Below are 27,112 nucleotides of genomic sequence, written 5' to 3' on the forward strand. Positions count from 1 at the left end.
ACGCCAAACATAGCATTACAAACAACTCTTTAATTTCAAAACATTTGCCTAGAAGTCTTATAACTTTCCATTGTCTTCATACTTTTTTTCTATAACAGGGACAAATGTGTTTACGAGTAGCGTATAAACAGTTTATTGTCAATTCTAGTAACAAACAAACAAACGACGTGACTACGGAAAAACTTACTGAGTAGCTACGCACCAAAAAAGGGCGTTTCTTTGCTATGCATTATTGACAAATAATAAACAATAATAACACAACAAGAAAAAAAGTCAATATTAGCGTAGCCATTTCAACTAATTAGAATAAAATCATTTAATGCTACCTTAAAGATGCATTATATAAATGAAATAACGACAATTTTAGTGATTCGAAGCATTTTTTTGCTCTTTGTATTTTCACTTGTGTAAATATGATACATACAAATTATAGTCATGAATCAACAACAGACAGTCGGACAAACCTACACCTTAACATATAGAGTAGCTTCGCTACAGCCAATATTACTGCTAAACAATAATTGATTGAAGTGTTGGTACCCACCAAATATTTGCTAATAAGATTAAGTTTCATGCAAAAAAATTATGATCATGGTATTATGGGTTTTTCTTATTTGTCAACAAAGACAATTTATTAAAATATTGCTTTTCTACTATTAGGGTCAGTCCGTTCATACATCTATCCGTCTATTACGGATAGCTCTTTTCGTTAATTTAGGCATTTTAGAATTTTTAAACCGATTCTTAATTCGGCATGGTAATTCCTATAGCAGTTCATTACAATTTAGAAAGCGTACCAACTCTATAATCATTACAAAAATATCGCTTGTACATGAAGAAAATTGTGATTTATAGCTTTTTGGACAACACTCAACCATGCTAATTCCTTCATTTTTAAAGTATTGATTCCTCGGACAATTATGTATAATGTTATGAGCAAAGCATCACCATAATAAAGTCTTAAAATGATAGTATGTCCATATTAAGCATTCACTTTTTACTTTCCCTCAATATAATTAGTTAATTTATGAAATCATTAATGATTGTATAATGATGGATTGTTTTCAAATCAATGAAAGATCACTTTCCTATTGACTTACTCCTCTACAGGTTAAACCTTTCTCAGTGTTCATACACCAAATCTAAATTTTTAAAAAATCAAGCAAAAATTTTTTTTTATCTTTTGAATTGATCGAAATATATCTTTAAATGAAGTAAAATACTTGTTATAAAAAAAGTATGTTATTGTTGGGGCAGCAAATCTTGACCGCTATGGCTGAAGATGGTTCGTCCGTCTGTAACGGATAGCTATTATCGTTGATTTAATAATATTATAATTCTAATCTCGATTTCAAACTTGTTATTTAATAGAATTTTTGTTCTAATTTCTGAATAATGTTGAATATCAAAAATCAAAATTAGATCAAATATTCATTAATGTTCGTTTGTCTTACTTTCTGATTGTGGAGCTTTGCTTTTATGGATGTTGTCATCCTCGTTAATCTAAAAAATTGTAGAAAACTTTGTTTAAGTATTAAGCAGGTTTTTAGCTATATTTTACATATTTGCTAATAACAAGGTTGTGGGTATTGTATAAACTCCGCGATAACCATTTATTTGCTTAATATTATCCTTCCCTCCCTGTTCTCTTGCTCTTTCTCTCCACTGCCCCCCTCCCTCTATTTTTGCTCTTCCTCCCTTATTCTCTCTCCCTCTTCCTATACCTCTCTTTCTCTCTCGGTCTCTCGCACAGAAAATTTTATCGGACGGTAACTTTATGGGTAGTTTTCTTCAAGTATTACAACGAGGGAGAGTAAATTTTAAAATTCATAAAAAAAATAATAACAATCATTTAATAATAAAAAGTGAACAATTAAAATAAAACATATGTAATTAAATGATAAAAAAGTGCGTTTTTGTTTAAATTTGAAATTAAACGAAAAACAAAATTGTTGAGTGATTAAAAACAGTGGTGTTTGACATAAATTAGTTAGATAATATCATAAAATTAAGAAAAAATCTTCTAATTAAAAGGTAAGAATTTTTATCGGTTATAGGCCTAAGTTATGAATTCTAAGAATAAAATTTTATACATATTATACATATCAGTATATCAATTTATCCTTTTTTTTCGCCGGATATTAATAAGAATATAGAAACCATGATCTTTTGTTAGGAATAGGTTAAGCATAAAATATATATCCTATGTATCAAACAAGAATGATAACTTACAAAAAAAATATAGCTAAAGCTCTAAAAAGGGCAATATTTTAGTCCTTAGTAAATTTAATTTTTTAGTTACTGTAATTTTATCATTAAAAATCAAATACATATATGAGATAGTTTAGTCAATTCTAATTCAATTCAATTTAGTTTTTTTTTGATTCGTCATTAAACGAGAAACGTTGGTGTTTAAATTCCCTTATATCAAACTTTAATCGGTATCAAAGAGGTTAAATAAGGGTTAGAGAAGCCACGAACATTAATTGTAGAATTGCCTTACTTTTAACATCATACGCTGGCAAAATTAATATTTTCCCTTTTTTCTCGCAAATATTTGATAAAATATTTTGCCAAGAAAACAATTTAATTTCACACAGCGAACCTATCTTGTATACTTAGGGTATATCCTTCAGTCTGCCAATTAAAATTCCGCCTGTTTAAGGCAAGGCATTCTCCTACTCTTAATGCTATTGTCAAACACAGCTAGAGGTACCATTTTTCAACTTGTTTAGTATGACCAAACTCGAACCCGACACATCCCCTTCAGCATGTTTTTATTCTTTAAAATATTTTTTTTCTAATTTGAAATATCTTTTTCTATAGGTATATAAGAGAAATTAAGCCAGAATATTTTTACTGTTCTACAGTTTGCTTTTTCCTCTTTCCTGTAAAGTATTGCTAGCATTTGTTGATGTGTTACTCAATACTCAGTAACATGAATGTCCTTGTTGAATTATGAAAAAAGAAAATACTGAATGTATGCTGGAAAGCGTACACTATTTGCATGGTTAGCATAGATATTTACCAATTTTAATTATACAATATGTTTGTATTTATTCCATTATATCAAGTAGAATTAAGAACTTTTCTAAACGTCTTTAGTTAAACGTTGTGTTGAGCCGAGATTAGAACTCGTAACCTTACAGACGACGAGCGGATGCGCTACGTTTTAAGCCACGGTGACGTATTTAATGGATGTAGAATATACGTCGATATTAAGACAGGGAAAAAATTCTTATCAATTTAAGTTGCATGGACATCATTTATTGGTCAGATTGCTCATCCAGTAAGGATAAAGTAGAGGGGGTGGATGGGAGGTAATCATTATTTTATCCAGCTAAAAGTTTTATTTTATTAGAGTACATGATAATCTAATGTAAGATGCAAGAAATAATAAATACATTTGTATTTTTGTGTCAATATTAATACAGTTGATGTAATACCTTCACATTACTAAGAAATAAACCTAAAACCTTTTTTTAAAAATGATTCAAAGTGTAAGGATCTACATTGAACGTTGAAGGAAATAGAATTATAATTGATGGTTCCTTCAAATACTACAAAAAATAGAATATTTTTGCTTTAAAAAAGTTCTAAAATTTTTCTTTTGGATTAACGAAAAGGTAATCGACTTCATTGGGAACTTAATAAATATAGTTCTTTTGTTTGTTTTTCAATCAGGGTTAGGTTAGGAAATATTGGGTACTGGGTAGCCAAGGCATATGCCTCGCAGGGGAAAAATACAGGAAAAAATACCACACTTTATTTGAATTACCCCAAATTATTTTAATTCTAAGTGGGTTCACAGTGTTCGACAGGCTTATTGAGGGAAAGCACCTTAGTCTCTACTCTACAACTTTAAAAATGAAAAAAATTAAGGTTATAGACATTTTAATTAATTTTGAAAAATTTTATTAGGAATTATTTTATGAGGTAAATTTTTTTAGAGTGTATCTAAGTGAAGAATTGATTTTTTCATGGTTTAACAAAAGCTTATGCATTTTTATATCTTTATATACAAGCTCAAGTGCGTGATTATATTATCAAGAATGACAATATTGATAAAAGCGAAGCACAGCAAACTAAAAAAAACTAACATTTAGTTTCATTGCAATTTGAAAGCTTTACATTAATTAGATAGTAAATATCCAATTGTCACAAAAGTTCTAAATAGTTTCGAATTGCGAAAAAAAATCCTCAACTGGCATTTGATCCTGAAGTACTTTGAGCCACCTTACGGAAATTGAAACGGCTCATCTATGTTTTATGGTTTTATATAATAATCATAGAGAAATGGCAAGGTTTAAAGAAATTACAAATTATAACAGACGATTAGAAACTTTCATCATCATCATCATCAGGCGCATCTCTCTTTTTGACTGTTGAGTCCAGAGAATACGGACACCTTGTTCCTCCATGAATTTCTTTTTTTGGCAAGTGCTTCAGCTTCTCTCCATGTTAATTCCAAATCAAAGAGGTCCTTTTCAGTGCTCCGCCTCCAGGTCATTTTTGGTTGTCCCCGTTTACGTTTACCAGTGGTGGGGTTCCATTTTAAGCACTTTTTTGGAAACCTATTTTGTTCCATTCTGAGCACATGTCCTAGCCACCTTAGTCTTTTATATTTCACTTCTGCTTCAATACTATTGCACTTCGTCTTAGCATGCAGCTCAATGTTTGATATTTTGTTTGGCCAGAATATTTTGCAAATTCTTCTTAGGCAGCTATTGTGAAATGCATTAAGTTGATTTGTTTCAGTTTTCACAGTTCTCCAGCATTCAGCTCCATAAAGAAGAACTGATTTCACATTACTGTTGTAAAGTCTGATTTTTGTTTTCAGAGCAAGTTTCTTTGAATTCCAAACGTTGTGTAGACTGTTGAAAGCAACCCTAGCCTTATCAATCCTGGTCTTAATATCAGCTTTTGAGCCATTTTCGCTGCTGATAACACTCCCCAGATAAGTGAATTTGTTGCTTTGTTTCAATTGTTCACCATTTATTGTTATATTTTGATCAGGGTTTGTAGGTATATTCATAATTTCGGTCTTCTTGACATTGACAAAGAGCCCGACTTGTCCTGCATATTTGACTAGTCTATCTGTTTTAGCTTGTAGATGTTTGATTGTTTCTGAAATCAGTGCCAGGTCATCAGCAAAGTCCAGATCCTCTAGGTGTCCTAGTATGCCCAGCTGGAGACCACGTTTTTTGTCCTCTGTGGTTTTCTTCATCACCCAGTCAATGACCAATATAAATAGAATAGGTGATAAAATGCATCCCTGTCTAACTCCAGTGCTTATTCTAAAGAAATCAGATGTCTTATTGTTTCCAACTGAAACACAGGCTTGGAAGTTGTCATAGAATTTAGTTATCATAATTATCATCTTTTCAGGTATACCATAACTTCTTAGTATTTTCCAAAGTGTTTGTCTGTGTATGGAGTCAAAGGCCTTAGAGAAATCAACAAAATTTACATGGAGTGGCTTGTTAAATTCAACACATTGTTCAATAACCGTCCTCAGGGTGAAAATTTGGTCAACACAGCCCTTTCCAGCACGGAATCCAGCTTGTTCTTCTCTTAGTTTATTGTCAATTTTTTCATCAATTCTGTTTAAAATAACTTTACATAAGACCTTGCTTGGGATAGAAAGCAGCATAATTCCTCTCCAATTATCACAATTGTTCAAATCTCCCTTCTTAGGTAGTTTTATGATTATACCTTTAGACCAGTCCGTTGGTATCTTTTCTTGCCTCCAAATTTTATCAAAGAGATCAGTTAGAGTCCTAGCAGAAAGCTCTATGTCTGCCTTAAGCATTTCGGCAGTTATCAAGTCAGGTCCTGGTGCTTTGTCATTCTTCAGACTATGTATAGCAGCTTTAACTTCTTGAATAGTTGGTGGTCGTGTGTCTATGTCTATTTCATGTCCTGGTTCTGGTTCAGCAGTAATTTCTGGTTCAGGTCTGTTCAACACTTCTTCAAAATGTGATTTCCACCTTTCAGCAACTTCTTTTTCTGTAGTGAGTAATTTACCATCTTTAGCCCTGATAGTTTCACCACTCTTTTTGCTATATTTGCCACTTAATTGCTTGGTTATGTTGTATACTGTTTTCATGTTACCAAAGTCAGCTGCTCTTTGGGCCTTTTCAGCCAGATTGTCAATGTAATCTCTCTTGTCTTTCTTTGTGCACTTTTTGACTTCTTTGTCTTTAGCAGTATATTCAGCTTTTAAATTGCTCATGTCAGCCAAATGTTGAGCATTATGGATTTTGTTTTTGAGCTTCTTTCTCTCTTCTATTTTGATCCATGTTTCTTCAGAGATCCAGTCCTTTTTCTCTGGTTTCTTGTGTCCTAGGATTTCCTTAGCAGTAGATTGAAAGTTTTCTTTAATTGAAGTCCATGTGATCTCAGTCTCGTCATTTAGGTCCTCTAAGACTTGAAATCTATTTCTGAGTTTTAAGACAAATTCATTCTTTATCACAGGGTCCTTTAATCTTGAAGAATCATATTGTCTACCAATCTCACTCTTTTTATCATGGCCAGTACGCTTAAGCTTTAATTTAATCTTGCTGACAACTAGTTCATGGTCACTAAATATGTCGGCTCCTCTGTAACTCCTACAGTCTTGCATTGACTTGACCCATTTTCTATTGATCATAATGTGGTCAATCATGTTTCTTGTTTGTCCATCAGGCGTTGTCCAGGTATATTTGTGAATGTTTTTGTGTTGGAATAGTGTACCTCCTACAACCATATCATTATTTAAACAGAATTCAATTAAAAGTTCTCCATTTTCATTTCTTGTACCTATACCAAAGTGTCCCATTGCGTTCTCCACTCCAGTCCTGTCAGTTCCTACTTTAGCATTCATATCTCCAAGAACTAGGCACATGTCATGTTTGGGTACTGAGTTTCTGATTGATTGCAGTTGATCATAAAACTCTTGTTTTACTTCTCCATCTTTGTCATTTGTTGGGAACTTTAGAAACTTTATTGGTTTGGTAATAAAATTTTTTAAAAATTCTTTAGTTCTTTCGCCTTTCCTTAAAGATTTCACGAACAACTGAACAGAATGAGATTTTAATTTATGGAAGCTTTACATACATAAAGGGAAGGTTTTAGGCTTTTAGATTATAATTTAAAGCCTCTTAAAGATGCACAGCCGCTAGTACATTTATAAGTTTAACCAAGTTATGAATATGCATTAGTATAAGTTCGTCTACCCCTGAAAATGACATTTTCCTTCTATTGATACATATAAAATAAATATAGATCCTAAGGAATTTGAATTTTCAAAATTACAGTATTAAATCTGCCTTCGTAGTTTTTGATCACCGAAACCCTCCAAAATCATATTTTGAATTACGAATAAGAAAACCAAATTTTCCTCATGTTGGGGGGGCATAACCCTGCGGGTGAGGGTGGAGCTTTTCTAAACTTTACTTAACCTAACCTAAAACATAAACAAATAAAAGTTTTTTTTACCTTAAATCTATATTAGAGAAAAGCCTTTTTAGGTGAATAGGTATTATTTTAACTAATAACTCTTTCAATAACAAGGTATATTAATCTAAATGATGGTTAATAAAGTAAACGTTTTAAAAATCCATGTTAAATTTCTGTTAAAAATACATGCCTATCCTAATTATAGAGTATCTACGCTACGCGAAACTACATATCATTGACGTCAGAGTTGTAATCAAAACTTTGCATAATAATCTGGAGAAATTATCAACAGTAGAAATTTGCAAGATTTGCACTATTTAGTCTAATAAAATGGAAATGTTTTTTACAGTAAAAAAATTCCACCTTTTTAGTTTTTATAAAGTTTTACAGACAAAATGACTTAAACATTTTGGGTACATTTATTAAATTATTTAGTTTCAAATTAATGGTGTCTAAAAGTTTCAACCAAGAATTTATTCTAAAGTAGGGGTAAATTTGTTTTTAATCATTGGGAATCCATTCATTGCCCATTGTCATATTCCTTAATTCCCTGTCTAAAAACACAATATATGTACAGGCTGAACAAATGTTAAAAATAAACATTGGTAATCTTAAGATATAAATGTGTAGGAACTGAAATGCAAATCTACATTCTAAAGATTCAAACTTTAAACCAAATCGGCGAGAAATATTAAGAGGACAATATAATCTGTGACAGCGTACCACTGCACTGATTTAAAATGGTTAATTAATAAGGTTAAATATTTAAAAAGAGAAACAAAGCGGCTAAAAAGCATTGAAGGGGCAGTCTAGCTGTTAATGTTATGAAATGGTCTATTATGTTCTATAGTGAGAGGATTTTTCACTAGAAAAAGCAAACCTTTTATCTTGTAAAGCCTCTGAGAAAATTTAATTTTAGACGGATTAGACGGATGTACGGATCAGCCCTAATTTTGAGGTAGCTTGAAAACTCAAAAATCTAATGTCAACTTTAATTTTTTAGCTTATTTTTCCCTGAAATTATAGTAAAAATGTAATATTTCCTTTTTTACAATCATTCCTGAAATAAGAAGCAAAATATATGTTTAATTGACACGACAAGGTTTATATGATCCAAACCTTCAAAAGATGGTAAAAAAGAATTAAATTAAAATTTAACTTGGAAAATTGAAATCCGTTCAGCAATGAATCTTATTCTACCCATTTAATTCAAACCTTAGATAGGAAAACAAAAAAATCTAGGAATTTAAAAGTTAATAGATTATTAAACTTTTACTAAATAGATTTTTTAATTTTAATTAATAGATTTATGACTTTAATAACATGTTGGTTGTCTGGAGGATGTAACTTTGTCTAAGACAAGAAGAAATACCATAACTTTACCAAAGTACAGGTGCCTAAGGAGGATGGGAACATTGGACTGTAAATTATACTGTTCCCCAAAGTGTTATAAACACGTTCTCCCATGAGTTGACTCATACATTTACTGTCTTGTCTTATCCATTAAGATCCCTGACTTATACCTAAATAATTGTCTGCCCTGTTAACCATATATTCGTTCCTGACCCCTGATTATAGCGACATCCTAGTTAATTAGAATTTAAATCAGGAATCAAGGAAGAAGTATATTGGAATGAAAACAAAAATGATAACATCCAAAACAAACAAGGCTTTGTTGTATTTGTTTTGTCAATTCTTCATTGTGGTAAAATATTGTATAGTTAGAACTTTTTGCTTGTAACTTCTGTAGATGAAAACTATAAAAGATTTTATAAAAGTATCCAAATTATTTGGCCAATAATTGAGAAGGCATGTTTTTAGAAACTTGGGTACCAGTGTAATTTACAGTACCATGTTTATTCCAAGTTAATTACAGACTGGTAAACTAACCAAACATTATTTTTCTTGCCTCCCTGAACTTGTGAGATTAAATCTTTCCCATTATAAATTTAATTTAACCTAAAGGGTAATATTATCTAAAATGAATATTTCATCTATACTATATTCTCTACTGGCAGCTGTGCCCCAAGCTTCTAGGTGCCCAATATTTGGGAATATAAGAAAAAAACTTAATTTCAATACTTTAATCTAAAAATAATATAGTTAAAAATATCTCTGAAGTTTTTGAATATTGTATGAATGATACCTGGAACCTACATGTTCCTGGATGATCTAGCAAGCTTTGCTGGGATACATTGTCCAACAGGATGACACTTTCAGCTAAGATAAAATATTTTCCTATCAAAGAGGCTACCTGGGACGTCTCGCTGGTCCCGAGGAGCTAGATTTGTTAGTGTCACCTAGCTACAACTCTCACTTACTCGTAGATACAGCAGATTTAACCGTCCCGTCAGAAATATCAATGTATTTTTTAACCCTTTTGTACCATGTCCTAAATTTTAGGTCAGATTGAGACTAAGTTATTTATACTTTTTACACTTAGAGTCAGTCCGCCCTAAAACTATCAGTTTTCCTACTCAAGTTCTACTGCCAACCCTTATCCCTGGCCTTCAAAGTTTATTAAACAATATGTTAGGACGTTATTTCCTCTGGCCTGGGTTTTAACCCAGACGTATGTTTAATAAGCCAAAAGCGGAGGACATTCTGCTTTACATATTTATTAACAATATTGGGATTAAACCCTAAGATTAAATAAAAAGAAAAAATTCCATTTAAGTTTCAGTATTTTATTTACAGTTCTAAAATTCCAATTTAATTATTAAAGACTATTTTATTACAGGTTTTGTTGCTGTACGAGTTTACATCACAGAGGAACGGGCTTGCTGCAAGATTTAGAAACTGAACCTGAGATAGTGGTACCCTGAAAACTGATGATGTCTTCCCTTGTCTTCTCATATTTATAGACACAGTCAGTGAAAGTTTTTAATATGTGGAAGGTGAGCTAACCCTTTTTGTGATATATACCCGAACAATACAGTGAGAATTTTATAGTAAATATTAGCAAAAATCACACATTTTATAGAAAAAATATTTAACATACACTATATCATTACTAATATTTTAAAATTATTAGTTTATCTAAAATAATATCTAAAATGTTATCATTTTATTTTACATGTTAAAATCACAAATTTTGATAATCTATTTTTATTTGATTGTTATACAAATTTATTGATAATTGATATAAGTTTATAACTATCCATTTTCCAAAGATGAAAAATACACTTTTTGTGGTAAATTTGTTGTTTTATGGAAACGTTTATCAAAGTAGAAAGTGTGTTTGTCTGTACATTGCAATATGATTTTGTTTGCGCAAAAATAGAAGGTTGTAGCGCGTTTTATTCTAACTAGGCCATTTTAACATATCTGGATAAAACTGGATATAGAAACTGGATAGAGCGAATGTTTTATTTAAATGATTTTCATGTATGTTAAAGTGGAGTGTTCGTCCGAGTCTTTGTTATGTTGGGTGATTTTGTTTTACTTATGTTTTTAGGCCCAGTGAACAAAGACAGGGTCGAGTTCCACGGATTTTACTACTTTATTACTGTTATTTTATAACTTTCTCTTTTTCATAAAGGTCAAGGAAAAGTACTTGTTATTTTATAAAATAATTCTTAGAAACTGTTTTTTGGGTCATATATGACCCATCCTCCCCTCCTTCAGGAAAAGATTGCGTAACCTAGTGATTTTCAGGCTTAAATTCAAAAGGTGGTTTTAATCTTCACTTAAGAGGGTAAAATACTAAAAAGTGTTTTTATTTCGTTTTAATACTTTTTTTGGTTTTTCTCATGTTACATAATATTTACAAAATATTCATTAATTTAAAAATTCTCCTTTTTACTTATTCCAATTACGAAGACGATCTTATTAAGGTCGTCTTTTATACCGTAGATGCGCATATTGTTTACTGGAATGCCGCGTATTTTGTTATACTACGTAGCTTTCTCCCACATGGGCTTGTCGGTCCAGTTTACATTATACGCATTTACCGTGAGCACATCATTTTAGTTAAAAATCTATTTTAAGGCATATTATTAGTGAAAATATTAAAAATTGATCTTTGATTAATTACCATATATAAAAATTGAAATAATATTGGTGAAAATATCATATTCATAATATAAATTTTGTTATAATGTATTTTCCATGGCCTCTTATAATATGCCTTGTTTTCATTTCAGTTATTATCAGAAATTTGTTATTCTTTGTTCCACGTTCCACTCAAGATGGAGTTGCCCTTGGGAGTCTTAGCGACCTTGGGCATCACTCTTCAAGAGTGGAACGTGTTGAATATATTCGCCCCCCAGTACTTAGAGTCTACACTGGGGGATGGCGATTTATCTATGGAGGTTAAAGTAATCATGCTGAAGGTAATCTTTTAAGTCAATTTATATTAGCTATAATTCTAGTATTTTGTTTAACTATTATGGTTACGTTAAGTATTAAGTGTCTTATTGGGTTGTTTACTATTACATTTTTCTTAAATATAAACTATGCATATTAATAACTCAAATATTTACTGATTTTGGCTTTACTTATTATTACTTAATATTTACGGTTATTTACTATCTCATCTATTAAATATTTTGACATCGTTAGTTTACATTAATAATTAATAGGTTATTACACAATATATCATATACTTATAAAATCACTACTACATTTATTTTAGGCACTTTTTGTTTTTTCACTATCTTTTTCACTACATCTTTTTGTTTTTCAGAGCCGGTTGAAGAGCTTACACGCACAAGGACTGTCTTGGGTGGCACAAGTCACATCGTGCGGTGTGGAGGGAGCCGGAGCCAGCAGCGTGGTTATTGACACGCCCAGCCTGCTAGTTGGGCTGAGTGGTGTGCTCCTCATCCTATTTGCTCTTAAGATGGGTGAGTTTTTCACTTTTTATAGCGTTATAGTACCTTTATTAATATGATTACAAACAAAATAATTCAAATAGTTTACTTTATTTTGGTTAAAACTGCTAAACAATACCTGATTTTTGTTTTCCAGTTTTTTCCATACTTTATTTTAGACATACTTTATTTTAGACAAAAGAATCGTTTTTTTCTTTCCAAATCTTTAGTTTTTTAGAGCAATCTTTTAGTAGTACTTTGTTTTGGATAGAAAAAACGGTTTTGGTTATAGAGTAGTTTCGCTTTTTAATTTTAAGTTGCGTAAAATGATGTTATTTTTTCCACAGACCTTTTATTTATTTTATGCCTCATAATTATTTCAAGAAAAGAATAAAGCTTTTGAAAATAATAAAATTTGAGAAATTTATACCTGTAAATGCATTTCTGTTTGTTTGTTGTTCTTCTTTTGTCTATTTTCTCTTATTCTTTTGTATAGACTTTTTCTTTATTTTTCCTTTGTCGGGTGTGTGGGAGTATGGATATTTTGTCCTTGTTTTTGATTTTCTTAGCTATTGACAGCAATTTTTTCATGTTTCTGTTACTCCCAACTTGGAAATTTGTAGGGCTAGTTTTGATTCCGATTGGTGTTTTAATTGCTAACCATTTTCTCAGGATTGTAGGATTTCTTCGCAGGTTTTCTTCAAGTATTTCCCAACTTTTTTGAATTGTTATATTGTGTTGTAATTTTAGGATGTGCAGTACTTCGTTTAAGATCAAGCTTCTAGATAGGTCTTTTTTCATGTTTATTGTTTCAAAATTTCCTTTTTCATTGTAATCTACGTAAGGTATTTCAGTTTGTCCTTGGAGTTGTTGTAATTCTTCTTTATATTTTTGCCTATAGTTGTTGATTAGCCTTTGCTTTTTGGCTTCTGTTGGCATATTTTCCAGAAATTTGCATATGCTTTCTATGTTTTGGTGTGGGTTGTTTAAGTATTCATCGGGTTCAGGTATGTAGGTTTCCTCTTCTTCAAACATACAGTCTTGAATTTCTTCCTTGGGAATATTGTCATAGGTGATATAGGCTTCTTTACCACCTTCGGCATATGCCCAGGTAACTGTTGTTTTGTTGTAGATTCTAGGTTTGTCGGACTTCATTAATTCTTTGATGATTCTCATTCTGAAGTATTCCATGTGTTCTTGCCCAAAATCAATTTCTTTTTCAATCGCTGCGTAATATCCATATACACAGGTAAAAACGCCACAATCAAAATTGTTGTTTTGTTGTGGTATGTTTGTTAGTTGTACTATTTGAGCATCTTTGATGTATCCTATGTGTTCTAGATATTTTGCTATATCTTCTAACATTTCTTCTTGGTTGCTGGTACAGTTGATAAGGGAGTTGTAGTGGTAGATGGTGTTATTTTTTCTTTCTACTACACATAATGTCCAGTGTTCTTGTTGATGTAGAGGAATGATGGCCTTGTTTGTTTTATTTAACCAATGTTCTACTACCTTTTTCCTCATTATGTTATCGTAGTTAAATCGGGGATCTTTTATTTTGTTTCCAAAATATGTGGATGGCATAGCAATGTTTTTTCCAGAAATTATTTCAATCAGAAAGGCATTTATTATTTCACCTGAGAGTTTCCCTTCAAATATCCCACTACTATCCAGCCTTTCAAGGTCTGCCTGGCAAATTTCAATTTTGTTTATTAGAGTTTTGTGCAAATAGGTTTCATTATTCTTTTCTTGTAAGTATATATCCCTGTCAGTATTCAAATATTCTAAAGGATCTGAGCTGTGGACATCTGTCCAGTTGAACCGTATCTCTTCGCCGTAGTATTTGTGGATAGAGTTGGAGCTCCCTTTTAGCTTATTCGCCGGCCCGAAATTGCCTGGGGATAGATCGTCCTTTAACTCATTATCCTGAGATACAAAATTTAATAAGTATTTTGATGTATAATTTCTTTCTTTATCCTTATTGGTAGGAAAGTATACTTTTGGTTTTGGGATATTATAATCAAACTTCCAGTATAAGGTTTTTTCTCCAGAAGGTGGACGCTCACACTCTTTGAGAGAGTTATTAATTCTCTGTCCAGAGGGTACAATTGTTATTGGTGGGTCCTGTTTCCCTTCACTTGTGGAGCATTCCATCTAAAACAATAGATTTAATTAGATATGTTATTTTGTTCTCTTTTTTATTACTACGGCTGAAGTTTAGTTTGTTCGAAATATTTGTTAATATTTTTAGCTCAGGTTTCTTTATAATATTTGAATGTAGCATTTTAGACTTTTCAGGAGCTTTTATGTATTTTTTGGTTGTTGTGCATTGAGTGTGTTAAACATTTCACAAAGTCACTTCCAATTTATTTAAAATTGCGCAAAGTTTTTTCGTTATTGTTTGCACACCATGCCTATGATTTTGTAGTTTTTTAAGTTTGCAGTGTTTTTCCTAAGACAGGCTTTGGGGGCTATTTATTGCTACTAATTGATACTCGGTGCTAGTAGCAGCTTCTTGTGGTCGGCAGATTAAGCAGTTTGCAAAATTTTTTAAGTCTCTTGCTGAGCAAGGACACCACCTAAGTTTTTTATCTGCCCCCACAAAGAAGTTGCTAAAGCACGAGTAAGCAATTATGATAGCATTAAAACCCCCAAAGCTTATCCAGATAAAAATACTCCAACCATAAGTAATCACAAAATCATAGATCATTCCAAAAATATCAGAGAAGCTCCTGGTAAGGATAAAGTGCTCTGCCAAGATTTCCGCTGTTATGATAAAATTTGCAATTAATGCCTTGTCCTTACTATAAATACTGCACATTTCATTGCATTCGTAGTACATTTGGTTCGTTAATTCAGTCCTACTTCCTCCAAAAAAATAAAAATGATAATCACAAGTACGGTCCATGTCGCCAATGCAATCCATTGATTCGTATTTTAGTTCAGGCCACAAGCAGTATATAGAGCTTGCTATAGTAGTAGTTTTAGGGCAGACCATGTTAGGGGGAAAAGTTGGGGAGAAAAATACTCTATTCTTTTTCAGCTGCCAAAGCGGCATGACGCCGAATTTCATGGCTTCATAGCGATATCCATAACCTTTGTCCTCTTTAAATAGTAAAAGCCTTTCTTTATAGAAAATTGACCTTTAATCTCATGTTTACCGATAAGGTCCTGGCAACCGTGAAATAAAGCAGGGTTGATTTGTGTAGCGTCGTCGCCTAAAGGGATTATGTTCATTAAATAGTTATTTAACAAATTTAATTCTTGGGTAATTCTCAGATTTAGTTTTTTCTTAAGTTCCGTATCGCTTTGACTATTAAGCACTTCATAAATTCTTTTTACCTTTAGGGTGAACTCTTGTTCTGTTATACTTAATCCTTTTTTGAATTTTATGAATTGATACATACTTACTCCTCGTTGGATGTCAGTCATTGCGTCTAAAAATTCATCTGTTTCTTTACCTTGTTGTTGTTGAGCTTTTTCTAATTCTGCTATTTTGTCCCTTAAATTTTTTACCTCCTGGGTACTTTCACCTTGTGCTTCAATCATATCTTCCAATAATTTTTTAAGCCCAGCTATTTGTACATCTTTATCTGAATTATTGTTTTCTTCAGATCTTACCTGGTTTTGGTTGCCTTGTCCGTTATCTACTTGGACGTTCATGCCACTAAGCGCGTCGCTAGTTTGTCTTTTACTCACCAGATGGCTTATTATTTCCTCTTTGCTACTTACTTCGGCTAGTAACCTTACATTTTCTAAACTTGAAGCTGTGTTTTCTTCATTTATTTTTTCAAAGCGAGTAGTTAAGGCTTGTAATTCTTCCATTTTACCCTCCAATTCTAATGTTTTAGCTTCTAAATCGTTTTTATATTTATCTCTGTCTTTCTCAGTTTGTCTTATAATGTCTTTATTTTTGGATTCCTCATTTTCTAGTTCTTTTACTGCGTCCCTACTCTCTCGTAAGTCTTTCAGTGTATTTGTAAGATTTTCTGTGACTTTCTGTATTTCCTTTTCTAGTTTTGTCCTTAAATCCTCTATGTCTTTTTTAAATTTCTCTTCCATTTCGTCTTTTTGTTTAGACAAATTGTCATATTCTCTCTCTTTAATGTCCAATTCACTTTTACTCTTTTTTTCACAGTTTTTTAGTTCATCTACTCTTTCTCTCAATCTTTCTATTTCTTTATTAATATCATTTTCTTTATTTTTCTCTCTTTCCATTTCTGTAATTCTGTCGTCTAATTCTTCTCTTTTCTTTTCAGCTATCTCTTTTTCTAGTTTTAGTCTATCATATTTGTTAGTCAATTTATCTAGATTTTCTCTCAACTTATTCTTTTGTCTTTTTAGTAATGCTATCTCTTTATCCTTATCTTCTATTTCACCCTTATAGTGAGATACATCAAATTCAAACCATGATATTTGTTCTTCTAGCCCACTTATAGCTGATTCATGAATTTTAATTTGTTTATCTGCTTCATATTTCCCTCTACTTAGTGCATTATAATTACCATTCAAACCTTCATAATTCCTATTTGCTACTTCTAGTTTAAATGTTTCTGCGGCCAGATCAGTTTCTGCTTTATTTTTTAGATTTTCTAAACTATTTATTTTACCTCTTAGTTCTATAACCTGGGATTGAGCTTCGTCTCTTTCTTTCTCTGAATTTTGCTTACCTGTTGTTTCTGTTTCCAGTCGGTTCTCTAAACTGACTTTTAAATTACCGATTCTTGCTATCTCATTATCTTTTTCTGTTACCTGAGATTCGAAAGTATCTCTTTGTCTTTTTATTATTTCTAACTCTTCGTTAACTAATTTTAAATCATTATCTTTACTAGTTACCTGCTGTTTATATCCATCTCTAGCGCCTATGACCGTCTGTAGGTTGCTTTCCAGGTCCTGGCTTTTAGTAATAAAGGGCGTGGCATAATTTAATTGACTCTGTATTTCTGTTACCTGATCTGTTAAAGTTTCTATCTTTTTATTTTCTTCTGTTAAAATGACTATGGCTCCCTTGGCCTCCCTTAAGTTTTGTTCTAGGTTAATATGTTCTGGATTATAGCAATTACCAGTGTGGTCTTCTTGTTTTACCTGTAACAAATTACTTTGGTCTGTTAACCTATTTTGGGGGGCTTGGGTTCCTACTGTACTGGGAGGTGTAATTGTGTCTCCTATATTACCTGCATTACCTGGTGTATCAGAAGTGGGTGTATCAATATTTTCATTTTTTACCTGATTGTTAAGATTTTCTAATCCATTAGGGACATTTTCCACATTTTCATTAGATTGGTCTAGTCCTTGGTCAAAATTATTTACCTGTTGTGTGGGTGTGACATTATTTACTTGATCCATATTTTCGCTACTGTTTTCTATTGGGGGGTCATTATTATTCTGTAAATTATTTAAATCTAAATTGTTTTCCTCATCCTGTACATTATCTGAGGTATCATTATCCATGTTTCCCTGTTGGTTGTTAATTGCAGGGGGTCGTCTAGTTCCACCATACCTGTCCGTGAACCATTCTTTAAAAGTGTCATCTGGCATGGCAGTCATTCCCAATACTTCACATACCTTTTTTATTACCTTTGCTTTAAGTATTTTTTTCCTGTAATTCGTGGGTATGTCCCAGTTTGCTTTATGAATAAGATTTCCTAGTTGTCCTTTTTCCCTTACCTGGTCGATTGAGCTATAGATCTGGATACTAATTATCCTTTGATCCTCTATTGACCTGTCCCTGTATAAAGTGGGAATTTCTTGGTCATAAATAATGTCATAGACTCGGAGCATTGGCAAAAGGGGATATTCCATGCGTGGCTTTTTTGTAACAGGGTCATTTTGATTGTCATTATCGGGTCGAGGTCTTTTAGTAGGAAAATGCATAGGTGTGTCTGTGCTAGAAAGATCATTATTTGTTTGTCGTTTTTTGCGAGCTGATTGTTCATTAGATGTTCCTTGTGTATTAGTTATCATATCGTCTAATTCTATTATTAGAGTTTCTAAATTTGCTAAGTGACATTTTACTGTTCCTTCTTCTATCCTGTTCAATGTTTTGTCCAAGTTTAAATATCCTATAGCTATATCCCTTACTGCCTCAGGTGCCTCCCTGTTTGTTTGTCCAAAAAATATTTCCAGTTTCCTAGCCCATCCTACATTTACTTGTTCTGAGAATATTTTCTTTAGCAAATTTCCCCCAAGAATATCTAGGCTAAGGGTGACATTATCGGCATAGTAGGAGTTATATTTTAGGACTGGGAGGTAATGACTTTCGGAAAGATACCTTTTTTGATTATCCTGTAAGGCTTCATTTCCTCTCGTCAAAATTGTTATCACAAGTAGGAGGGAATACATTCCTAAAATGATTTTTAATTGTTTTATTTTAAGGAAACATCTTTTTTAGAACTTTCAGCTTACAAAATTTTAGTTTTTATTGTCATCATAAAGTTTTTTTAAGTGTTGTGTAGCAGTTTGGTGTGGATTAAAATCTTTTTGAGTTAATCTAAAAAGATAATCAGCCCAAATATGGTTGTATTCTCTTTTTAGATGTAAACCATTATCGTTTCCGTCTAGGATATATTTAAGAATTATACGCTGAGCCTTTTTGTTCGTACAAAGATTTTTAAATGAGAACTCAAAGTTTTTCTTTGTCAATTTCTTAATTAGATCCATGTCGTTAACGAAAATGTCTTTTAGTTTTAATCTTGTAATGAAATAATTCAATATGTGTTTTATGCTTATTACATTCACTATTTTGACTCCTTTTATTGTGAATTCTTTTTGTATTTTAATTTGTTGTGTGTTAATTTCATCCTGAGTTAGTTTATGATCTTGTCTAATGTGTGTTTGGTTTTGACAGCACGTGAAAATAAAACGAGGCAGGGTGGGCAAGATGATGATTTTTTCCGATAGTTCTTCTCCAGATACGCCTATGGCTTTATATTGATTAATAATGAAATTGATTAGCGAGGTCATATCTGTATAATATCTACTTTGTTTTGACTCATCAAATGCAGAATTGGTCATGGGATTACAATGTTTATCTCGTGTTCTATTTTCGTAAAGACTATTGCCAGTTAAATTAATGTATACTTTCGAGTCCTTGGTCAGATTTTTCTTAAAATTTGTAAAGAAATCTTTTTTCTGTTGTATTTTTTCTGGCCTTTGAGTATTGAGATATAAGTATTGTACATTCGTTAAAAAGAAATATACAAAATTCATTTTTACTAACCTATTTCTTATTCTGTTAAGATAAGACCCTCCTATAATTATGTCTCCCATTTTCTTGAATTCTTATGTCTGTCCAAGAACTGAAAAATATATTTTAATCTTTGCTGAGTTTTTAATAGATATTATATATAATTTATTGTTTTTATTCAGGGGCTTTATTCTCTACTATTATATTAACTGCCATATTTTATTTTCAGTTTTGTCGAAGAAGCAATTAGAGAGGGTATGTAGGTGGGTCATAGACATGTTTTTTAATCATGTCTTGGCCCGCCTACGCGGCGTGGAGAGGCGAGGCGACGTGGAGATTGGAGTGGCGGAGGAGCCTGAAGAAGTAGAGGAGGGGCGGTGCCGTATTATGTAAATTTTAAGTAAGTATGTCTTAATTTTTTATGTCTTAGGTCTTTATTTTGTGGATTAGTCCCTGATTTTTATTTAGTGTTTCTACAAAACAGAAAAATATTTACATTCTTTTTATTTCTCAATTTTTTACTTTGTATTTGTTTATAAGTATTTGTTTTTATTTTACTCTTTTTATTGATTTTAGTCTAGTTTTTTGTTTCTAATTTTCTTTTTTAATTTTAGATTGTTTGATGGATCTTTAGAGATCCGATGTTGTTTTTATATCCAGCCGTTTTCTCTGGGCTTTTTTCTGAAGATCTGGTGTTGTTTTTATGTTCAACCGTCTTATTTGGGCCGTTTTTTTTTTTCTCTGCTCCTCAGTTAATCGGTGAGTTTAGCTTAGTTAAGTTTTGTGTGAAAAAATGGCTAATGAGACGATGTTGTATCATTACGACTATGATGATATGTTCCAAGGGGTTAGTGATTCCCCTTGGGATCTTTTTTATTGTAATGTTAGTTCCGTGAGAGAGATTATTTGCGGGTAATGTTTTCTTGATTTATTTTAATTTCTTTCTTGATTGATTGGATATTTTTTTTGTGTTTAGGGTTTTTTCTTAAAATTTTGATTCTGAATTATGTTTTTATTTATTTTTTATTTATTTTGATTTATTTATTTTCATTATTTTATTTATTTTAGATCTGGTGTTCCTCCTAATGTTTCGGATTTGACTGTCAAGTCTATGAGCGGTTCGAGTGTGAACGAAGTTCTGCAGGATTTGATTTCCGCTTTTGTCCCGCCGGCTAATCAAGGAGTAATGCTGGCGGGTTGTGTGGTTTTTCTATGGTTTTTGGCTGCTTTTTTGGTAAGTAATTATTTTCGGCTAGTTGGGATTTGTGCAATGTTCTTTCGTGGTGTGAACTACCCAAGGGGTTAGATTACTACGTACGCTCTTTCACAGGCTAGCTACTTCCTTAATTTTTTAGTGAGCATAGTAAACTAGTTGCGGGATTTATTAAACTACTTGTAAGCCTCTGTCCAGGATAAATCCCTCACTCGTGTTGGGCATAGTTTTATTTCCCTAAAAACCTTTCGGAAAGTCACTTGGCCAAGTATAACTTATTTTTTATTAATGTATGATGTGCCTTTTTTTACTTACTTTTTTGCAGTTATTAACCTTTTATTTCGGCTTTTTTATTTTATTTTGCCTTTTATTTTATGTTTTAATTTGTTCGTTTGGAGGAATTATGATCTTTTGTGTTTTTTACGATATCCCCCTCTAAAAAAATTTCTGTTTTTTAGAGTGTCTTTATTTGGGTGGGGAGGGATTTGGGTTATTTTTAGTTTTCTATTGTTGAAATAGTTTATTTTTAGTTTAATTTATTTTCTCTTCTGTCCTTTGTATATAGAGAAATAGGGGGTACATTTTCCCTATTTTGTGTTTATGATGTTTGTTTGTGAGTTCTATTTTTAATTCCTTTGTGTTTTGTGTGCGCATGGTTTTGCACGTCTTAGTGTTGGTTTAATAAAATGAAATATTTTGGTTTATTTATTATTCGTGTTTTGTTGTTTGTTGAAAAATGTTTGAAATTGATGAGATTGAAAAACGTCTTTCTCAGTATACTTAGATCTTAGGGAGATTATTTCCTTTTTGAGAACGAGTTTTGAGGAGAAAATTTTGCTTTCTTACCGTAAAGAAATAGATGCAGTTTACGTTTCTGATTTTTCATCACGTCTGGCCTGTCTTTTTAACAAATTCATGATCGAGGATTATTTTTTAAATATATTTTGATTTGGAAATTATGTTTTTGTATTTTTATTGTAAGATTTTTTGGTTAAAATTTCTGTTATGTTATTTACTGTTTTATTTGGACATTGGTTGGTTGCTATTTATTGTTCCTCTTTGCTTGAAACTTGGTTGTAGTTTGTCCAATAGGAATTTGTTTAAGACAGGTTAAAGAGGTGTTATTTGTGAGTAGTGCGCTTATTTTGTTTATATGCTTGGTTTTTTGGTATAAAATAGTTTGCAATCGGTATGGTTTTATCATTTCTGTTTTCTGGTTGAAAAATGTCATTAACAGAGGAGGAGAAAGCAGAAGCTTTTGAGATGAATAATAGCCAGTTTGAGAGTATGAAGTTGAATTTTATTTTCTTATTGGAAAAGTTTCAGGATGAAGCTCGTTATGAAAGTTTTACTAGATTTAATGATCCAACGTTGCCTAGGAGAGTTAGGGAAGGATTCTGGGTTACTAGGTTCTTTGGGCGTTTGGATACTCTGTATGTTAGATTTCTTGCCCTACAACCAAAGTATGGTGATGAACGCCAAAGTTTTGTCGCTAGTACTAGACCTATTCTGGATGAATATTTTCAACTGCGTGAAGAATTTTATTCTAATATGATTTTAAATTAGTGTTTTATAAAATTTATTTCCATAATTTTATGAATAAATTTTGTAATATTTATTTATTTGTTGTTTTGTATGCCCGAAAATACTTCTGATCTATTTTATTTTCGTTCTATGGATGGTTTATTCATCCTTGCGCGCGCGTATCCTCATCTGGCGTGCTCACAGAGTTCTAATGTTTTCTGGATTTGGTTTTACTTTTAGTTTGTTAGCATATATTTAAAAAGAATGGCTGTAAGCGAAACTGTTAGATTAATTTGGGAGGATTTGACTAACGTCATGAGGAATGCACATAGATATCTGCAAATGAGGGTTGAAACCTCTGACCCTACCGTTGATAGACAGGAGGTGGTTAGACTAATGGGTGTTCAAGAAACTTTAGTCGCAAGGGTCTTGCTCTGTCGGCCTTTGCCAGGAGAAACTGAGGCTGTTCAACTTGCTAAGTTGAGATCTGTAGAAGATGATGTAGAGTTTCACCAGCTCCGAGTTTTTCATGTTTAATCAAATTATTTGTGTTTCAAATATACATTAATAAATGTGAAAATTATTTATCTATTTTATTTTATATGGTATTTTCTAAGATTTGTTTTGTTTTAATAATTTTGCCGCCTTTTTTATTGTCTAGCTGCCCGCAGCTGATATGGAGATTAGTTATTATTTTAATCGGTTTAAAAAGGGGTGTTTTTTATTTCTCCAGGTGTGGTAGCTATTAAACCTTTGTTATTTGGCGCGTTTAATTTGCGCGTGAATTGGTTTATCTTTGTATTTTAATTGATGTTTTGCTTGGTTGTTTGGTTTTATTTTAGTTGTGTTTGGTTGCTTATTGAGAAAATGTCTACATTTGCTAGTCGCGAGGCTCTAAAAGTTATTTATGGCGATTTTACTAGAAATATAGCCAAGCTTATGGCGGGTTTACAAAACGGCGAATTCGGAGATTTAGCTTCTCAGATTGATCGCAATAATTTTAGAAGAGAGTTGTTGGATCTAGAATTTGAGTGGGTCAACCGTTTTACACCAGATGATTCTAAGCCTGCTACTTTTGGGGATGATTTTGTCGAAAATTCGAATGATTACATTGCGTATATCCGTCGAAGATTCGATTCAATTTCCAACAGGATCTGTGAGAAAACCAGCGGCAGCTTTCCTTGATTTTGAAATATTGTTTTTAATGTTTCCAAATTAATTTTTCAATAAATTGTGGAAAATTATTTTTTATTTGTTTTAAACGGCGTAGTAATTTATTAATAATTGTTATTAAAGGTTAGATTTATTTTATATTGTAAAATTTGTATTGGAAAGAATTGTAAGGTTAGGCTTGCCGCTGTAATTTAGCGCACTATTATGCATCATTTTGTTATCCAATAGAAATTTGTTAATGGCAGGTTAATGAGGTTTACTCGTGAGCTTGATTCGTATCCCTAGCTTTACGCACCTGGTTATTTTGGTATAAAAATGAATGGTTATTTGGTGTTTGAGTCATTTATATATTCTGTTTGAAAGATGTCGTTTGCAGAAAATGTGCTGGCAAATTCCCAAGCCTTACTTGTAAATGATTTTAATTTCGATAATTTGCAGACTCATATTAAGATTTTATTGGATAAAGTGTTGGATGAAGTTAAATACGAGAGTGTGACCAGGCTCAACAATCCTGAATTGCCTATGAGAGTTAGGGATGGTTTCCTTACTGGATTTCATGCACGTTTGGAACGCCTATATAGTGTCTTTCTCTCCCAATATCCCAGCTATGGTGACGATCGCGAGACCTTTGTCTTTCGCATGAGATCTATTATTGATGAATATTTACGACTACGCGAAGAATTTTTTATCAATATGATTATAAATTAATTTGTTACCTTTTTGTTAATAAAGATTGTATTTTATATGTTTGTATTGTTCTTAATGTTTTTCAATAGATTATGGAAAATTGTTTTTTTATTTGTTATGTTTTGTTAATTTGTGAGGTTTTAATTTAATTTATTTTCATTTGGTTATTTTGTTTGAGCTGATTTTGAAGTTGTCCTAATTGTGCGCAGTGTTGTTGCCATGTTTTGTCCTTGAAAAATTTGTTCTAATTGGTTGGGGGTGTTACTTTAAAAGAGGTGATTATTTTTTATTTTTTACCTGTGGCTGGGTTTAGTTGTATTTGTGACGTTGGTTTGGAAAGTCTGGCTATGAGTTCTACCGTTGATTTTAATTTACTATGTTCTAACTATGAATCTGAAGTGCAGTGTTGGATTTCGAATATAGAAAAAGGAATTTATGCGGATAAAAGTACTGAAGATGAGAGATTTTGGCTTCGGATGGAGCTTTATGATGTTCTGTGTATGATATTGAAATATCGGCCTTATTCATTTGAGGATGTGTTTATCGTGAAAGGAAGAATGTTGTCATTAACCATAATGCTACGTGGATATTTAAGAAGAATTAAGGAGAAGACTAACTGTTCCATCTGCACTACTAGTTGTGAGACATGTTCTCTAGTTTGATTGGAATTCTCTATTTTTTAAAATGTATTTATTTGTTTTAATTTGTTTTTTAAATAAATTAATCAATTATTTATTTAATTAGTGTTTTTTGTTTATTTAGTTTAATATTTGTTATTTGTGTGTACTCGTTATTTAATTTTGACCTATCTTGGAAATGATTTTCCTTGTTTTTTTATTTTTGGTGTTTTCTTGGTTTTCCTTTGGGGAAAAGAGAATTTTATTTGAGAGAGAAAGAATTAGGGGTGGGGGTCTAAGTCATTTATATTTTATTGTGTTTAGTTGTTACCGGACTTTTTAATCCATGATTTGCTCTTCAGTTTACCGTTTATTATTGGTTTTACGAGGTGTTTTGAAGAGAGAAGTTAGAGCGCTCTGCGCTTTGTGTGTCTAGGGGTTTTTTACCTCCCCTTTTTTGGGTTAATTTGAGAGATTAAGCTAGCTTGGTTTGCGTGTGTGTGTTATTTTATTTGTACTTTCACTTTCGTTTTTTAGCGCGAGTGTGTGTGTGTGTTGTTTTGTACTATGGTGTGTGTGTGTGGCACTGTGTCTATGTGAATGTGTGTGTTTAAACTGTATTACTTGTACTTTCCTTCCAGCTGGCTGGCGTGTGTGTGTGTAACCTATTGGTTGAAGCATAGGTGTGTGTGTCTTTTGCAAGTTGGCGCGTATGAAATAATGCAAGTTGTTTCCTTTGCTTTTCAATCTTATTTAATATATTATTTTCGCTACTTTATGAATATTATTCCCTTGATTTTAAATACATATAAAAATTAAATAATATTAACAAGGTTTTTTGGGTGAATATTTATATTTTAATCCTGATTTTTTAAAAATATGATTACAAACAATATAAATCAATTTTCGTATCAATTATTTTCTTAAATGCGTCTGCTAATGTTTTAATGGACTGTTTAATATTTTATTTGACATCTTAATGAAATTTTAATTTACATTAAATCGGGCATAAGCATAATATTATTTATGTGAACGGTTTCTTTCGTTCCAGCCTCTGGGTGGGAAACGCTCGAACTCCTCCCACAGGCCCTTAACACGGTAGAAGTAATCGTCCGTGTCCTCGGCCTTGCGTATCATTTTTTCTACGGCTTGTTGTTGTTTTTCATATTTTTGTGCTCCTATTATCTCATATAGTGACTTTAACTCCCCTGCCCGTCTCATAGCCTTTGCTAATCTGGCCCTTAGGATCTTATTAGTGGCCCAGATTAACATAGTCTGAAGATCTTCTATGCAATAATTGATGAATAGCAAGTACAAGTCGACATATTGGCGAGTCATATCGCTAGTCATATTATAGCAAAGATGAACTGAGATAGGCCTGGTAGGTATCATCCTATTGAGAAAATAGAAGCAATTACACCGATAAGGATGCATACTAAGAAAACAATATTCTGAAAATTGATCATTACTGCATGTTATAAATATTTTCCCATTAATTATTACTATAGAAGTCTATTACATTTGTTGAAATAAGTTTTTCTTTAAAGGAAAGACAAGGCGGCGGACGTTATTTCCTCAGATTATAAAATCTTGCCTTAGTCTTTTTACTGTAAGTTTTAAAACATAAGAAACTTCTATTTTATTACTATATAGTTTTAATAATTGATAAAACTAAAAATGTTGTAACACTATGTTTAAAAGGCTTTGACTAACTGAACCCTTTGTTGCTTGGTTTTCAGGTCTTTGAACTCACAAAGTACCTAGTTTTCAGGAATGTAGGAATATTTTTTAAAAGTCTTTTCTTATTTATTCTAATAAATTATCTTTCCAAATATTAAAACTATTTTATTGTTTTGTTATAATTTATTTTGGTTTAATTTAAATGTTTTTCTATATTCCTTCATTCCTGTACTCGCTTGGTCTTATACTTTTTATGTTTATTACATTCATGGGAGTGCTTTTTTATTCGCTTTCTCTTTTACTAGGACAGGGAGATATTTTTTAATATTTTTTTGTGTTTGTTCTAATTTTTTATTTGTTTTCAGGTGATGTTGTCCTGGAGTGCTATGAGCCTTTGTCTAACTAAACGCCGTTTGTTACGTCAAATCTCCAGTCTTAACAATCAGCTTAGTGATATTGTTGTAGAGCATCGTGGTACTATTCAGCGCATGTCTCATGAGAATGACTTATTGAAAGGCCGATTAAGTTTCTTAGCGCTTAGGTACCATGATGCTCTGCTGGAGGTTAGTAGCTGGCCCCAACACCTCAGAGAGATTACTGATACTCGGATTAGAGGTGCCGAGACAAGAAACTTTGGACCGCTTTCCTCTCATTTCGTGGTTATGGAGAACGAAGGACGTGAAAGTGCCGAGCCCATATATGCTGCTTTAGATTTTTCGGGCTCGGCCGCTGGTGTGGCGGTGACCGGTCTTGTTACCGCCGCCCAGCAGGGAGTTGA

At 32.1% G+C, this 27,112-nt stretch overlaps 3 protein-coding genes across 3 annotated transcripts in view; 2 read left to right on the forward strand and 1 right to left on the reverse strand.

Annotated features, from left to right (window-relative positions):
• Nucleotides 1–1,778: 1,778 nt before the first annotated feature.
• The window catches only part of LOC145325090 (uncharacterized), a 98,893-nt gene continuing 73,559 nt past the window's right edge, over nt 1,779–27,112 (forward strand). The window contains exon 1 of the mRNA XM_080167934.1: nt 1,779–2,034. The gene's annotated coding sequence lies outside the window, so the exon portion shown is untranslated. The remainder of the gene's footprint in view (nt 2,035–27,112) is intronic.
• Nucleotides 13,241–18,886, reverse strand: LOC145324460 (uncharacterized). Its single transcript, XM_080167046.1, has 5 exons — nt 15,666–18,886; nt 15,416–15,472; nt 14,281–14,408; nt 13,892–13,943; nt 13,241–13,369 (listed from the first exon to the last, which is right to left on the reverse strand). Exons 1-5 carry the CDS (start codon nt 18,594–18,596, stop codon nt 13,241–13,243), a joined length of 3,297 nt encoding a protein of 1,098 aa, XP_080023172.1. The 5' UTR covers nt 18,597–18,886.
• Nucleotides 20,230–27,112, forward strand: LOC145324461 (uncharacterized). Its single transcript, XM_080167047.1, has 3 exons — nt 20,230–20,674; nt 26,700–27,018; nt 27,105–27,112. Exons 1-3 carry the CDS (start codon nt 20,552–20,554, stop codon nt 27,110–27,112), a joined length of 450 nt encoding a protein of 149 aa, XP_080023173.1. The 5' UTR covers nt 20,230–20,551.

Source organism: Acartia tonsa, chromosome 7 (assembly GCF_053477335.1).
Source record: "Acartia tonsa isolate MP-2025a chromosome 7, ASM5347733v1, whole genome shotgun sequence".
Taxonomy (NCBI): Eukaryota; Metazoa; Arthropoda; class Copepoda; order Calanoida; family Acartiidae; genus Acartia; species Acartia tonsa.